Source organism: Dreissena polymorpha, chromosome 1 (genome assembly GCF_020536995.1).
Source record: "Dreissena polymorpha isolate Duluth1 chromosome 1, UMN_Dpol_1.0, whole genome shotgun sequence".
Taxonomy (NCBI): domain Eukaryota; kingdom Metazoa; phylum Mollusca; class Bivalvia; order Myida; family Dreissenidae; genus Dreissena; species Dreissena polymorpha.
In genome coordinates, this window is record NC_068355.1 from 41,819,417 (window position 1) to 41,835,362 (window position 15,946).

General features: G+C 35.5%; 1 protein-coding gene across 1 annotated transcript in view; it reads left to right on the forward strand.

Moving 5' to 3' along the window:
• The window catches only part of LOC127869571 (protocadherin Fat 4-like), a 141,189-nt gene that overhangs the window by 83,023 nt on the left and 42,220 nt on the right, over positions 1-15,946 (forward strand). The window contains exons 20-24 of the mRNA XM_052412261.1: positions 5,259-5,419; positions 11,120-11,216; positions 13,049-13,296; positions 14,250-14,364; positions 14,552-14,806. Of these exons, the coding sequence (XP_052268221.1) occupies positions 5,259-5,419; positions 11,120-11,216; positions 13,049-13,296; positions 14,250-14,364; positions 14,552-14,806 (876 nt within the window). The remainder of the gene's footprint in view (positions 1-5,258; positions 5,420-11,119; positions 11,217-13,048; positions 13,297-14,249; positions 14,365-14,551; positions 14,807-15,946) is intronic.

Below are 15,946 nucleotides of genomic sequence, written 5' to 3' on the forward strand. Positions count from 1 at the left end.
AGAATACAATTTAAAAAAGGAAAGAACATTCAGGTTTCGAACCAGTAAAGTCCTGCCAGAGTCCTGAAGTAAAAACGCTTTAGCCTACTGAGCTATTCCGCCGAGTACCCATACTGGACGTTATATAAGCAATCTTCGTAGTTATACACAATTTAACGACAAAAACAGAACTCTCCAAATTATTCAATCGTTTCGCGTTCCAACGCGGTTTTATAATCGTCAAAAGATGCATATAATGGCTATATTAGAGCATGGTAAATGTTCAGTATTACTGCGAAAATTTGCGAATCTGAAACAACTTTTTTCAATTTTGTCAATTTACCAAAGCGTGAAAAGATCCCTTTAATCTTTGTAAAAAAAAAATGTTTTTTGCTGTTTGTGTTGCATTTTGTGTTTAAAAATTTTACATCTTGGTATTAAATTGTTTATTTTGTTAAATCTGATTCGATTTTAATAAAATGATTACTTTATAGTTGATTCCGAGTAGTATGACCATCATCCACACATGACTGATATAAGGACAAGCTGTTGACCATGATATAAAAATATATCGGGCAACGTTATATCAGGCAGATATCAATGCGGTGGTATGATAAAAAATGTTCTCAAAGTATGCCCATGTGGTAAAAACTTGAGTCCCAATGTAACTTTAGATTTGCATGGTATGTTGCTAAAACATTATATGACATCAAAGGCGCCTCTTCTTCTTCTTCTTCTTCTTCTACTACTACTACTTCTACTTCTACTACTTCTACTACTACTACTACTACTACTACTACTACTACTACTACTACTACTACTACTACTACTACTATTACTACTATTACTACTACTACTACTACTACTATTACTACTACTACTACTACTACTTCTACTACTACTACTACTACTTCTACTACTACTACTACTACTACTACTACTACTACTACTACTAGTACTTCTACTACTACTACTACTACTGCTACTGCTGCTGCTGCTGCTGCTGCTACTACTTCTACTACTACTACTGCTGCTACTACTAGTACTTATACTACTACTACTACTACTACTACTACTACTACTACCTTTACGCCTGCTATTAATAATGATACATGCCATAATAATGATCTTAATACTTAAGGTTGAACCGGCTAACGAGCATACGCCAGCGTTTTCACCTACCAGTATCACCAATACAATCAACGAGAACAGCACAATAGGAACCATGATAGCCAACCCCGTTGCCACTGATGAAGATGCCAGTCCCCATGACATTGCAAAATACACAATAAATCAAGGTTTAAAAAAAACTCATTTATTCATTTTAGCATCAATATAATTCATCATGAGTACACATATGTATAATTAAAAAATACCATGCTTTTAATTTTAGAATATGTATACCTCCGCAGGAAGGGATATATTAGAGTCACTGTCAGTTTTTCGATCGGTAGGCTAGGTGGTCCGCATAAAGTGTTAGAAGTTAGTGAAGCGAACTACTTCCCCATTTCTCATGCGAGAGAATTGACACTTCCAATAAGTCTTCACCATGAAATGTAGATGTGAAAGAGATTTGTTCATTTCAATTTAATCCAGGCATCCCTTTGTCATTTGTTAAGACAAATCGGTGCCTAAGTAGTAATCACGTTTGGGATTATCTTTAGTTTATAATGAATGAAACCGAGATCGATTGTGCGCCAATCCTGAAGCATTCGATAGTCTTATTTTCAATTAATTTAATAAAAAAAGCATCACATATAGAATGCAATACTATATTTATAATCAAAATTACCCGGCACCAATTCTTATAGTGAATATCCTTTTAAAGTTAATGTATTTGTGAAATACGAATTACATATTTTATTGGTATGTTGCAATTATGTTAAGGGAAACATTGTATTATTCTAGTAACCCAGAATAGGTGCTGTGACGACTGACGCGTATTTCGCTATAAACTCGTTGACTGGAGAGATTAAGCTAGCAAAAATGCTCGATTATGACACACTACCAAACGGAGACAAAACATATCATATTGAAGTATTTGCGATCGATGGCGGGACGCCCGCTATGACGGTTGGTTCTTTTCTCATATGACATCGTTAATTAATAATGTTTTATATATGCTTTGATTTTAACTTTCATATGTTTACGCGCCCTTGACAATGTGGTTCGTGTTAATCTAGAACCAATGAAAGATACACGTCCCTAGTGCAATTTACATTATGTGAATCACATTGACGTTTATAACGCAATACGTTGAAAAGTTTAGTTTGTTATCGATGATGATATCTGCTTTTCTGTTATAGTCTGACTAATGGAACGTATTTCTTTTGCCTTTAATTGTAGGATTGAAATGGTTATAAAGTCACTTTTTTGAAATTGTGTTTCCTTATCAAATCCGCAAACAGCCATAACATATGTGAACCACCACACTATTCATGTCTGGATTCCAGGGTTCCGCTACAATAACGGTAACAGTTCAAGATGACAACGATGTGGCACCAATTTGCAGCAACCTGTTGTATGTTCTTACGGTTCCAGAAAACAGCGGTATGTGCAATTGAAAATCGATTTTCGAGATAAATAAATGTAAGTATGTCTGTTTTGTGCAAAATTCTTCGGATAATTTTGCCCCCTTCGAAGAAGCAGGGTTATATTGCTTTGTACATGCCATGTCCGTCGGTCGGTTGACAGGTGGGTACATTGTACATTTGTCTCCGCACCATACCTAGAAAATCGTTTTTTCTTACAGCGATGCACACTAGAATGAAGGTTAATTGTGAGGAAAAAAAGAATTGTATTTATGTTAAGGTCAACGGATCAAAGGTCACAGGGGCTCGTAACATTAAATAGGTACAAATAGTAATTTGATGTAGCAATTGAAAGCACCTTCAACTAACATGGAAATCATCCGTAAAGCAGGAATTATCAATGGCGATAAAAACACCTTCTGGACATAATTCAACGTTCTTATTATTGTATGCATGATGGTACTGCCAGCTGTAAAGGCCTTCATGTTATCCTATTAGACACGTTGTCTGCAAACAAACCGTCTAGCCAGTAGCATTTGCCGTCATGATTTTTTGCTGATATCTTAATGTGAGGTAGTGAACAATATGGAATGTAAATGGGATTTACTGGATTCATCATGAGCCTCTGTCGGTCTTTCTGTTCAAGGATATTTACTTCTTCTCATTCGTTGTCCTAAATTTGTCAACATACAATGTACAAAATTGTAGGCATTGCAACTTATGATATGAAACCACACGGTTTAAAGGTTTCATCATCCGCTTCTTATGTTGATATAGTAGTCATGCCTTAGAGAACCTATTGATTTTGACAGTGAACAGGTGTATTTAAAGGACTTTAACCGTTCTAGAAAGAAGTGTTCATAAATTTTATCAAGATCACATACTTATGATTTAAAATGGTCATGTGGTTGAAATCGGTTGGTTTACATAATGTTTTATTCCGAAATCATTGCCACTATCTTAGAACATCACTTTGTATATCCTATTTTCTTCCTATGCGTTTTGTTTACAGCTGTAACCGTGGTTACACACCACCACCACATCATCATTATTATTATTTTCGTATAATGATATCATATTGTTTTGTAGCTACTTCTTATGAAGTTATCCCAGATCTAGGCTGTACAGATTTAGACAGTAGTTCGCTTACATACACGGTGATGCCTTCCACGATGACAGCCTTTTCGGTCGATACTTCTGCCAGTATGGTGAAATTGAAACCTGCAGGTATTTGAAAACATTCAAGACAATTGTGTTTCTCAGCCATCAATAATGTTTAGAATCTAGCGGTGTAGATAAGGTCTATTTTGTGTAATGAATTGTATTCTATAATTGATGTAAACTGTTTTGTTAATGAAAATACGTTCTATAATTAGAATCGTTTTACGAGAAAACGTTAAAAGGTCAGCGTTAAGAATATTATATTATTAGCACTTCCCTTTGTATGTTTGACAAGAGTTATACTTACATATATACAAATAAATATATAAATGTAAATATAAACAAATATATATATATTTGCATAAATGCATATTATGCTATTTCTATTCGTACAGGCACTTTGGATTACGAAAACGGCACTACGAACTATGCGTTCACAATCGTGGTCACCGACAGCGTCCATACCGCCACCATATCAGTCGGTATAACCATATCGGACGTCAACGAAGCTTCACCTGTGTTCGATCCCAGCTCATACACCAATAACATCGCTGAGGACACCATACTTGGCGCAAGCGTTATCACTGTAACCGCCACGGACGCTGACACTGCTGATAAGTTTGTTTACTCGATCATTAGCGGAAATAATGACAACAAATTTGTCATCGATTCCGACACCGGTATCATACGCGTTGCGGGGGAATTGGACGCCGATTCACCGACGACATACACTCTTGTAGTTGCAGCGAATGAAGTGGCTACTACAAACTCGGCTACAGCATCTGTCACGATTACCGTTTCTGATGCCAATGATAACACTCCCAAGTTTACACAAAACATCTATTACGTGGTTGTCAATGAAGTCGATACAGCCGGTATGTGTTCGTGAACTGTTTGTAAATGAATTTCACGCTAGCCAGTCGTTAATATATATTTCTATTTCTGTCAAATTTCATAGAAGTGTTTGTTTTTGTGATCATTCTCGCCAAAACCCTAGTCAAGAACTCAATGACCAGTATCTTGCGAAACGGTAACATGTAGCATACATGTAGAAACAAAAAATGGGGCTTATTTCGTGAGATGTTAACTTGCATTCGTGTCAGATGTTAATTTTCATTTGAACTTTATGTTGTTTTGTCAGGCCCTTTGCTCACGCTTACCGCGACAGATGGAGACTCTGGCACCTTGTTCACATACACACTCGAGGCGTCCAGTACACCGGCTACGTATACGTCATATTTTGGGTTTGATACAACAACGGTGAACCAGCTGAATCTGCTCGGTAAGAAACACATTTTACATTTACATACCGCTGTTTATTTGCAACAGTTAAACACTATATTTGAGTAGTAATGCGACAAAATCTGAAGGGCATACATATGGATGCTTTTCAGACAAATTAGAAAAGTAACTTTCTGTATTTAATGTATGCTGTAACAAGAAGCTTAAATACACGTTATGTTATAATAAATGAATAGAACGTACCTGCAAACACAATGCCACTATCAAATAGAGGTGAAGTAATTTACCCATTTACAATATCAGACGCAAACATGATCCAACGTAGAGAAAACTTTTGTTTTCTAGCTCCAATTGACTTAGATACAAGCGGCGTGCAGTCGTTCTATACACTTGTCGTCATGGTGACGGACGATGGAATCCCGGCTCGTTCCAGCACATCGTCCGTACTGGTGTCCGTGAACACTGCGAATGAACACACACCAACACTGAGCGATGTTACCTTTACTGTGAGATTCTTTTAAGACTTTCATTTTGCCTCAGATACACCTAATTTGATGTATATAGAGAATACAAGGTAAGCGTTGAATGAAGGAAAGTTTATGTTGCGAGGCTTAGAACACCGGGAGCGCGAGCCTTGGCGATCAAAATCCAATATGGCGGCGATTGCTACTGACAAAATGATGTCGATGTCAACATACATGTACATGTAGATTTACACACACAGTCGTTCTAAACATAAATTATCCACAAAAAACACTGTACTCGCCAAATGTGTTCATGGACGCTGCAGACTTTGATGGCGTCTAGATCTAGCCTTTACATCCTGTAGTGTGTTACCCAAACACAAGATAATCCGTAATAATTATATAAAGCTTTGAAACACTTGTTGAAACGGGTTATTATTACTGAGTGAATAGATTTTCTTTGATAAAATAAAAAAGACAAAGTTTATTCATCAAAGAAAATACCCTTACGTTTACTTACATCCCAAAGCAAAACAATTCCAATAGACTACAGAACCAAAATTCCACACCCATCAGTTTGTTCTACACACACAATTTCACATTCAAATAGGCACGCACATTCTGAAAATCGATAACACGAATAAGCTAGATCTACATGTAGATCAAAATCCTTTGTCTCACCGGTTCTATCCGAGGTAAGTAGGCGTAGTCCATAGAATATGCACTTTTTCATAATTACATCAAGGATACATTAACACGAAACATATGCGAATGGAAGGGTATTTAGGTAAAAATTGCATCCTTCTTTGTGACTGTGTCATGATTCTTGATAGTACTTTCAATTTGTATGTAGACACCTTTTCATGCTTGATGACACTTACATCTTGCCTGATGTCAAATGTCTATTTACATTCTGCTTAATGGTATCATGCATGTGTACAGATGCAACATTCTTGTTCGTTAATTGCATGCTGCATATGTGTATGTTGGTTTATGCAGAGAGACTTGTGCAATAGGCGCACTGCATAATGGAATCAAATATTGATGCGTTGAATAAATTAACGCGATGGCAAGATGTGAGTTTCACTCAAGCAAAAAGCAACATACAATCATGCATGATACTATGATGTCAATTGACAGTCGTTCCGAAATGCTACGGACGACTACAGAAATTTACGGCGTATAACGGAAATTTTATGTTATCGGAGAAGTTGCGCCCCTTTGTAAGATATTTGCTACTGAATTAACCGCGTGTTTGTAGACGTAACTTTTTTTGGTTTATGACTTACCATAATTTTGTACAGTAATTTACCTTCAATAACCAAAGAAATTCTATGGATATATTTCAATATATGCTACTAATGCATGTATGCAGGGCTCCAGATAAGACGCTTAAAGTCGTAAAAAATGAATTAAATTTAGTAAAAGAGTAGACTTAGATTCTGTGCGTACGGTTACACATTGGAAAAATAAAATAAGATTTCAAAATTTGTGATCATGCGTAAAACTCAATATCAATGCATATAATGTAAACATTTTATAAATAAGTTCCCACTCGTCTAGGCCCTCATTACAATTATGGAATCAACAGCACTTTAACGTTATTATGAATAACAGACCATCTTTAAAACAATCGAAAAGCCGAACGTTTTCCATTAACTGGTCCTTTTGTCGCAAAAAGTCTGCTGTAACCCGGCATTTGTCATGAGCTCTTCGTAGCCTATAAACCTAAATGCGGATGTGCCAAAAATTATACTTACCTGCAAAAAGGAATTAATAATAGACTTTAAGGCTGGATTTTTTTATAGAGTGTAAACCAAGATTTTGCTGAAAAAGTTATCTGGAACTCTGTATGTATGTTTAAAGGATATCCATTACATAGTTTCAAATTTACTAGAGTACTTTTATATTGCACCACATAAAATGCTTTAAAACTATAAAATTGAAGTGAACATATCAACTTTATTATAAATGGGTAGGTAATTCGTGTCAATCTCTTTCACATATGAAATAGCTGTCGGTCATGCTGCTTTAAGTACATATAGATGCATGACATAATTTAGATTAAGCAAAATAAAACAGTAGGTATTTGCCAAGATTCATAAGAGTCAAATATATACGAGCAGTAAGAGCGTAATCGTGCGCAGCGAGACGTACTCATGTAGAATTGAAACTCCTATTGCTTTCTTTCGAAATAATTTCATGTGTCCGATCTCATATGCAATATGCCCGGTATTTTTTTTAATGCGGATTAATGCTCCGTTTTAGATCCATAATTAATGAATGCCTCAATATTTTCAAAAATTGAGTCCGGATTAATGTTCCCGACATTTTTTCATACAGATTGGATATAAATATTATAGAGCTCAACAAAAAATACATTAAGCCCTGTTCTCCCGGCACACCTGCTGGACACACAGTTGGTAAGCGTGTGGCTATGATCATAATTTGTGAAAACATCTTTTTTAATTGATAAATAATCATATTTTAACGAAAAATCAACTTTTCTATAAAAAACAATTCACTATCGTTTTATATATAACAAGGTATCCAACTCGAAAAAAAAGCATGTCATATGTTTATATGTCGTAGGGGCGGAAAGGTTGTGCATGTTGTATTCGGCGTTTCTGTCTAACATAAAGTTTGACCCTTCTCGGTCACAAAAGAAATGCTGGAGGAATGTTCCTCTAGTATACCCGAATGAAAAATACCTAATAGCATTTGCTATTTTGATTGAATAACTTTGATGCTGGGTTGTTATATACCCACTTTTTTAATTATAAAACAAAATAATGAACATGGTATTCACACGACTGTTTGATTATACATTTTTCACGATCTTGCTTATAAATTGTTCCAGTGATATTTTTTATATTTTGAGAACAATCACTTCCCGCTTCGACAGGTCATGCAAGCTTTAGACTGATGATGCATTTGTCTTTGCAAGGGCGAGTTTCGAAACTAGCTATGACTCGAAATATGCGCATAATAAAACGAATCAACATGCCATAGATATTAAGACGCGCGCAACATGTTTGACTTAATACACTTAATAATTGGACTTATGTTCATTCGTATTATCTTGAACAATTGCGATCAAGCTATATACATTTTTAATCTTATAAATCATTCTTAGTAAATCAACCAAACGATGCATATACACTGTTGGGGTTCCCCACATACATCCGATAAAGAAGTGTATGTATGTCAGGAGCGTGAACTTTTATTAAAGCTACACAACTTATTTGGCAAAGTAAATCTAAGTATGAATAAGAAACATATTTTATCTTTGCCAATTAGAATATATCTGGTAGTTACAAGGTAGAAATCTGTCTTGTTACGCTTTAAAACTTTAAAATAAGGAATTGGAATGGACGTATACGTCTAGAAATCCTACTTTCGATTTTAAAAGCGGTACCGTTTGAAAAATAATAAATTACGTTGCTTACTAGGTTATAGATTTAATTTTAATGATGCCAATTAGAATATTTCTGGTGTTTACAAGGAAGAAATCCGTCTTTTTGCGCTTTAAAACTTAAAAATCATCACATTTGTCGAAATGGACGTATACGTATATACATTCTTCTTTCGGTTTTAAAAACGGTAGCGTTAGAAAAAACTAAAATATATGATTAAATAATACAATGCTATAGATGTAATGACAATTTTGCACATTTTTAAATTGCATCAATATGTATTGATTAACATGTATTTCATGTCAAGGTCAGAGGCAAGGTGCGCGGCTTTAAGTAATTTGATTAGTGTGCGATATTGTAATTTATTACAGGCATCCAAAAATCGTTCAAAAAAGATATTATTGTGTGAAAGTTTTGATGCATTGTGAAAAACAATCAAAAGCGAAAAATAAAAAATGTAAATGAAGAAAATGTATATGCATTAGAAATCGTTTTGCTTATGGATTGACTGAGGATATTATAATGTACGCGAACGTACTATCAATATTACTGCAATAATATATACCCGTATGTTATGCCTAAGAATCCTAGGGGCGGATGGGGATGGGAGGGCTGTTGATTTTATTAATATTCTACTTAAATTGGTATGCATTTGTTTTAGAAAACTTAACTACTGATGTCAAAATAATATTCAATTATACCATGTTCGATATGCCAATATACGTAAGAGGGTTAGGCACTTTTGATGGAATAAATGGGTACGTTCCTTTCACCTGCTACAAATACTTTTATATTGAGTTATGAAGAATTCATTTCTCTTTTTTCGGCGTAAGCTGCATAAGCCAGCTTTTCACCCTGACTTGACCTTTGTAAGTGTCCAATAAAATTCAAATAAAATTTCCCGCGGCTAGGTACGAATGAATACACTTCATTTATTCCATTGGCTGATTTGAGTATACCACCAGAACATTGGAAACATATCCGCGTCTTTGTACCACTGTTTTACTGTATGAAACAATTTTATCTCTAATGAAAAGGCTTAATAGATAGAACAGTTTTACACTCAATTCTCGACATCAATACAGTTTGTGCGTACACCTTTTATTTTCAGAGTATTACCAGCGCAAAAGCGTTTATACTTAAAAGGCTATGTTCTCATATTTAGTACTTACTTCCATATTCCTGTCAACATGTTAACATGTAAAAGTATAAAGAGCAGTGGAAGCGAGGCCTCACTTTAAAGAATTGCATTTCAACCCGCGAGGTTTCGGGTCAAGTCGCTGACATTCAGAGTTTATATACAGGTCATCACCGGAGTTCGCGGTCAGTAAAATAATCGTTATATAATAAAGACGCTATCCGTGAACTAGGTTACCTGGAATTTTCTTTAGACCAGAAATATGTTAAAAGAAGATATTCAGCAATATAATTATGGTATGTCAATAATAGATTCTTAATGTGTTTTCAACAATACAATGATAAATATTATTTTTAATAAATTTAACAATAATTATTCCACCATATTGCCTAATGTACTAAAGTGATATTATGAGCATGTAACAGTTTATAGGTGTCTATCGCAACCGTTGATTATTTTTGATGTTTCTACTTCATATACACTTATAGTAATTAATGGCAGCATCAACATACTAAAACAATATACCAGAAAGAGAAAAATAATGCATTTGAATATTAACCGTACTTTCGTTTGACAACTGATCATGCGTTTACGAGTTGAACCTAAATTTAGTTTTAGTGCAGATTTGTTCATACGACACAAAGACACAATATTGTTTTACGGATCATTTCGGCTTACAGGACTGGGTGGGTCACGTAAGAATATCGAATATAAAATATATTTTTATAAACAACTGGTAGCAAGGTGAGTTGCAGATAATTGATCAGTAACCACATTTTAACTAACTATTTTGACCTGTTAATTCTTTTCAGCTCAATTCAACAGTGCAAAATGCCCATAATATCACTTTAAGCATGAGCACGATGATTCTCGATACTGTTAATAATCGAATCAAATAGCAATGCCCGACAGACCACTAAAACAGGTTTGTTCTCGTGTGGCCGGTTGACTCATATGTTTAAATTTCACTTCCATTCTTCTTTTGGTTTTCTGTTTTGTATCTATAGGTTTATGACCAGCAATATGTTATAATGTAAAATAAGCCGCGAAAACTCCCCGTAACATCCCGTACTGCGTGTGATGCAGCTAAGAACTGCACAGAAAAAGACATTCGCTATCCTTGATCTCATTCATTAAACTATTTACGCCGTATATCTTTTTTTAAAGATATTTCTTGTTTAATTGCAGATCGCTGAATCAGCCATCTACGGTGCCCAAGTAGGAATTCTGACCGCTCTGGACTCAGACAGAGGCGCGGATGGCGAAATAACATATACAATTTTATGTAAGGGCAAACATATCTTAGTTTTTCGATTTTTTTTTCCGAAATGCACACGACACTGTTTGGCTAATGCAAATATACCATAAGATTCTGTGATACTTTAAAATATGTTTATGGTTTAATCCTCGCGTTTGCGTGTAAGTTGACATTTTAGCCAAGGTTTGTGTGCAGCAAGTGCGTATCTCTAAAACTACAACAAATATTCAATTGAACTTTCACACACGTTTTCAAGATCCTAATGCGAGGTCACTGATCACGGCTAATTACTTTGACCTGCAATTGAGCATAACTATGTCCCTTTTTATGCCCCCGGATCGAAAGATCGGGGGTATATTGTTTTTGGCCTGTCTGTCATTGTGTCAGTCAGTCAGTCAGTCAGTCAGTCAGTCAGTCAGTCAGTCAGTCAGTCAGTCAGTCAGTCAGTCAGTCAGTCATTTTATGTGTGTGTCACAAAACTTTAATCTTGGTTAAAGTTTTGCGATAACTTTTGATTGAACATAGCAACTTGATATTTGGCATGCATGTGTATCTCATAGAGCTTCACATTTTGACTGGTGAAAGGTCAAGGTCATCCTTCAAGGTCAAAGGTCAAAAAAATAAAGTCAAAGCGGGCGCATTAGGGGGCATTGTGTTTCTGACAAACACATCTCTTGTTACAAAGAAAATTAAGGTTTACGTTTGCTTGCAACAACTCAATATGTCTATATTAAATTATATATCATAAGATATGGACAATAACCAAGGTCCAAACTCTAACCCGCAATTAGCAGAACTTATATGTTTATATTTACAAAATGTATATTTAAGTTTTTGTTTGCTATTCAATAACTTATGTTCGCATTGAATACCTTTGTATATAGCAACCCTGAAAAAACCCTGCATTTGAGGCATTTGCGTCAAGGTCATTATTACTTAAATTTGAAAAGCGTATTCCTTCATTGAGGTATTTTGCTGTACCTTTGTGTAAAGGTAGCGTTAAGTCAGACCTAGCCGATGATTGTAAAGGTAGCGTTAAGTCAGACCTAGCCGATGATTGCAGCGTTAAGTCAGACCTAGCCGATGATTGCAGCGTTAAGTCACACCTAGCCGATAATAAGGTAGCGTTAAGTCAGACCTAGCCGATGATTGCATTTGGGGCCAGTCAGTTCAATGTCATTTAAGCAAAAATAAAAAAAATCCATAAATGCCCCTATATTTTCGTTGAAATATTTTGTTAAAAAGTATCATGCAGTTGGAAATAAATCTCATCTTGGGATTGCATTTGGGATCAATCATTTTCCGCACATAAACACGAGTTTTGATGGCAGCTAAGCATTTAAATGTATATGTGGGTAGGTTATATGCAGACCATCGTGGAATTACACATTTATATATATTAAGATCAATAATTAGTAAACATGATTAAATTAGTTGTTGTTTCCTACATTTTCAAGTAATTTTTACATATAGCTTACTTTATTATGCCCCCCTTCGAAGAAGAGGGGGTATATTGCTTTGCTCATGTCGGTCGGTCGGTCCGTCCACCAGGTGGTTGTCAGACGATAACTCATGAACGCTTGTTACTATTAGAAAGATTCGCCATAAAATATGTCTTCACAGCCATGTAAGCAGATGACCGACTGAAAACTTACATACACTTTCAAAGCGGAGGAATAGTCGAGCGCTGTCTTGAGACAGCTTTGATTTATCTTTTGTTCACCATGTTATGTTATTCCAAAAGTTACCCCTTATTGAGAAGCAAAATTAAATATTTAAGTGTTTTTTATTGCGAAAACATGTTATCCTTACTCGAGTGTAATAGACCAGAACATTCACTTGACTTTTTTTGCTTGCAGCTGGTAACTGTGATGGGAGAATGTTTGCGGTCGACCCAACATCCGGGGCCATTTCCGTCCTTGATTCTTTAGACTACGAGACCGTACAAACGTACGCGCTTACAGTGAAGGCTGCTGATGGCGGGTCGCCGTCAAAGACCGTCACTGCAGTAGTAACTATAAACGTCACAGCCGTGTCTGATGAGAAGTGCACGACACATTCATTTTCTGAATCTATCACAGAGCCCGGGGTTCTAAACTCACAGACGGTGGGTGAATTTTAATTCAATTATATATGCATCATAGTGTCATAAAGTCCACATTTATGTATATTTCGTTGAATTCCATAAAGTATCAATTGTTGTTCACGAATAATCAGATAAATCAATATTTTCACAAGTCGCACAGCTATGTGCAAAGTGAATTCGAATCGGCATTCTCCCAAACGAAACATTTTTATACCTTCATGTTTTACACCGTATTTTGACACTTAAATGGGTTAAACTGGACAAAAGATGTAATAATAACGTCATAACGTCAAAAATATGACGTCATTTCCTTGTAAAAATGTGTCATCGATAATTTTCTCCGCTATTTTTCTCTGTTTGAAACATAAAATTGCCAGTATTACATCAACGATATTTCGCTATAGCCCACATAAACTCATAATATATTTATTGTATACTAAGTCTAGCCGAATGCTTTGAATTATTCCGGATATCGTCATCGAGTAATAGCAAATCAACGCGAAAATCAGTTCTTATCTGTTTGTTATTTTTATGGCCGAGAATACAGATACACAGGTACCGACGGTCTCCACACGACTGAGTTTAGTTTCGTCTTATCGTAGCTCTCACAGTTCCGAAATTTGTCGTCTGCTAAAATGTCGTCTGCTGAATTTCTAAAATTAGCACTTTCTTAATTTTTTCAAAGAAAAACTATCAGAATAGCAAACAGTTTGGATCCTGATGAGACGCCACGTTCTGTGGCGTCTCATCTGGATCCAAACTGTTTGCAAAGGCCTTTAAAATGTCCCAGCGCCGAAAGGGTTAATTTGACTTTATAAATCAATACAACGTTGCATAGTTTTTTCTGTGGAATGTCTAAACCACATACAATTGAATCCCCATTTACTATTTAATATAAGTAAGCGTGTGACATAAAGTAAAAACAAAGTAAAACTTTACCCTAAATGAAATATACCAAAGCCTTCCACTTGCAGTATGTACAGCTGGTATGTTCCGATGCCGATGGGGCAACTTTATCCTACGTACTAACTGGCAACACCGGAGAAATATTTGCCATCAACAGTGCCGGCAGTATTACACTTGCGGCTGGTACGTGTGTACATTTCTCAGATCATATCTTCTGAATACCAACTCGCTTATTATGTCCTAATATATTAAGTTATCGTGTAGAAACTTGATAAACTTAAACCACTTTATCATAAACAAAAGCTGTTTGTATATTAATTGTAAAATCGTTTCAACAATTAAATGAAAACTTCGATATTATTTTTTGCAGCTCTTGATTTTGATGGCGCCGTCAGACTGTTTAATATGAGTGTGACGGTAACGGACTCTTCAAACAACTATGTGATAATTCCCGTTTTCATTGAAATAAAGCCATACAACGAATTTACGCCAGTGTTCCCAGCCAATAAAATCGTGACTTTTAGCGAGGACGAGGTTGTGGGCATTGACATAGCAACCCACGTAGCAACGGATGGTGATTCTAGTGACACCCCCGATGGCGTCATTACTTATTCTATTCAATCAGGTTCGTTGATGATAGTGTGTTGCGAGCGAAACCATTCTCACGTTCGCAAGCAATTAAAATATTTGTTACAATATATCTACCTGTATATGTGTGTTAAATACATATCTTTATGTCACATTCAAGTAGATATATACCTTGCATTGATAACTGGCTAATATAACGCAGCCCGATATAATTTGAGTTGTTCGCGTAGTGAACACTAATGTTTTTACTGAAAAGTTCAAGTCTGTTCGACTTATCTACGGAAAACCTACTACCCGCCACACACGCCGTATCCGCTCGAAAAAGAGTTGTATAATTTATGCAAGAGGTTTGAGTTCTCCAACTATATTCATTCACAAATAGAAACATTACGTGAATATCGTGTTAAATGTAATAGTTTCGAACGGAGCTTATATAAAAAGAATCAATAAACAATTATTGCATTATACCTGTCGCGGAAGAGATTGTTTATGAATGATTAAAATAGTCCACTTTCTGCTGCGTCTTCATGACTTAGTATTTTTGCTCAGCTCATTCATAATCTGAGGCTATTAATAGATGCGGCTGTCGATAAACAAAGGAGAGTCCAATTGCACGGGTGATAACAACGAAATAGTATAAGGTTTAAACAATTAAATATTATAACACGAATGATCTGTTTCGTAACCTCGTGCATTCTTCTACAGCGGCGATTTCTGGGAAACGTTATTTTGATCTTAAAAGATAGAGGCGATCTTTTGTATTTACGGGTGCTATCATCGCAAAAGTAGAAGGTTAAGCTTGTTTATATTCACTGACACAGTTCTCAATTTATAAAACGTTTTACATGAGTTCACCAATTACTACAGGTATACTTACGACAATCTCAAAAATGCTTTATAATCGATAAAACCGAAAAACAACTAAATATATAAAGAAATATCTTTTAAAAATGTAGTCGGCGTAAACGCTGACTTTGAAATAAAGTTTGCAACTTACTTTTCCAAATAAATAAATGAAATGAAAACAAAAGCTTAACTATTTCGTGTTTTTTTTTCACTTGTTATTTGCTTATTCACCGCATGAAATGTGTGTTATCATTGTCAAACCACACATTAGAGTATATTTCTTCACTAACGATGTCCAGACGTGCTGAACGAGTAAGGCAAACATTGTGGT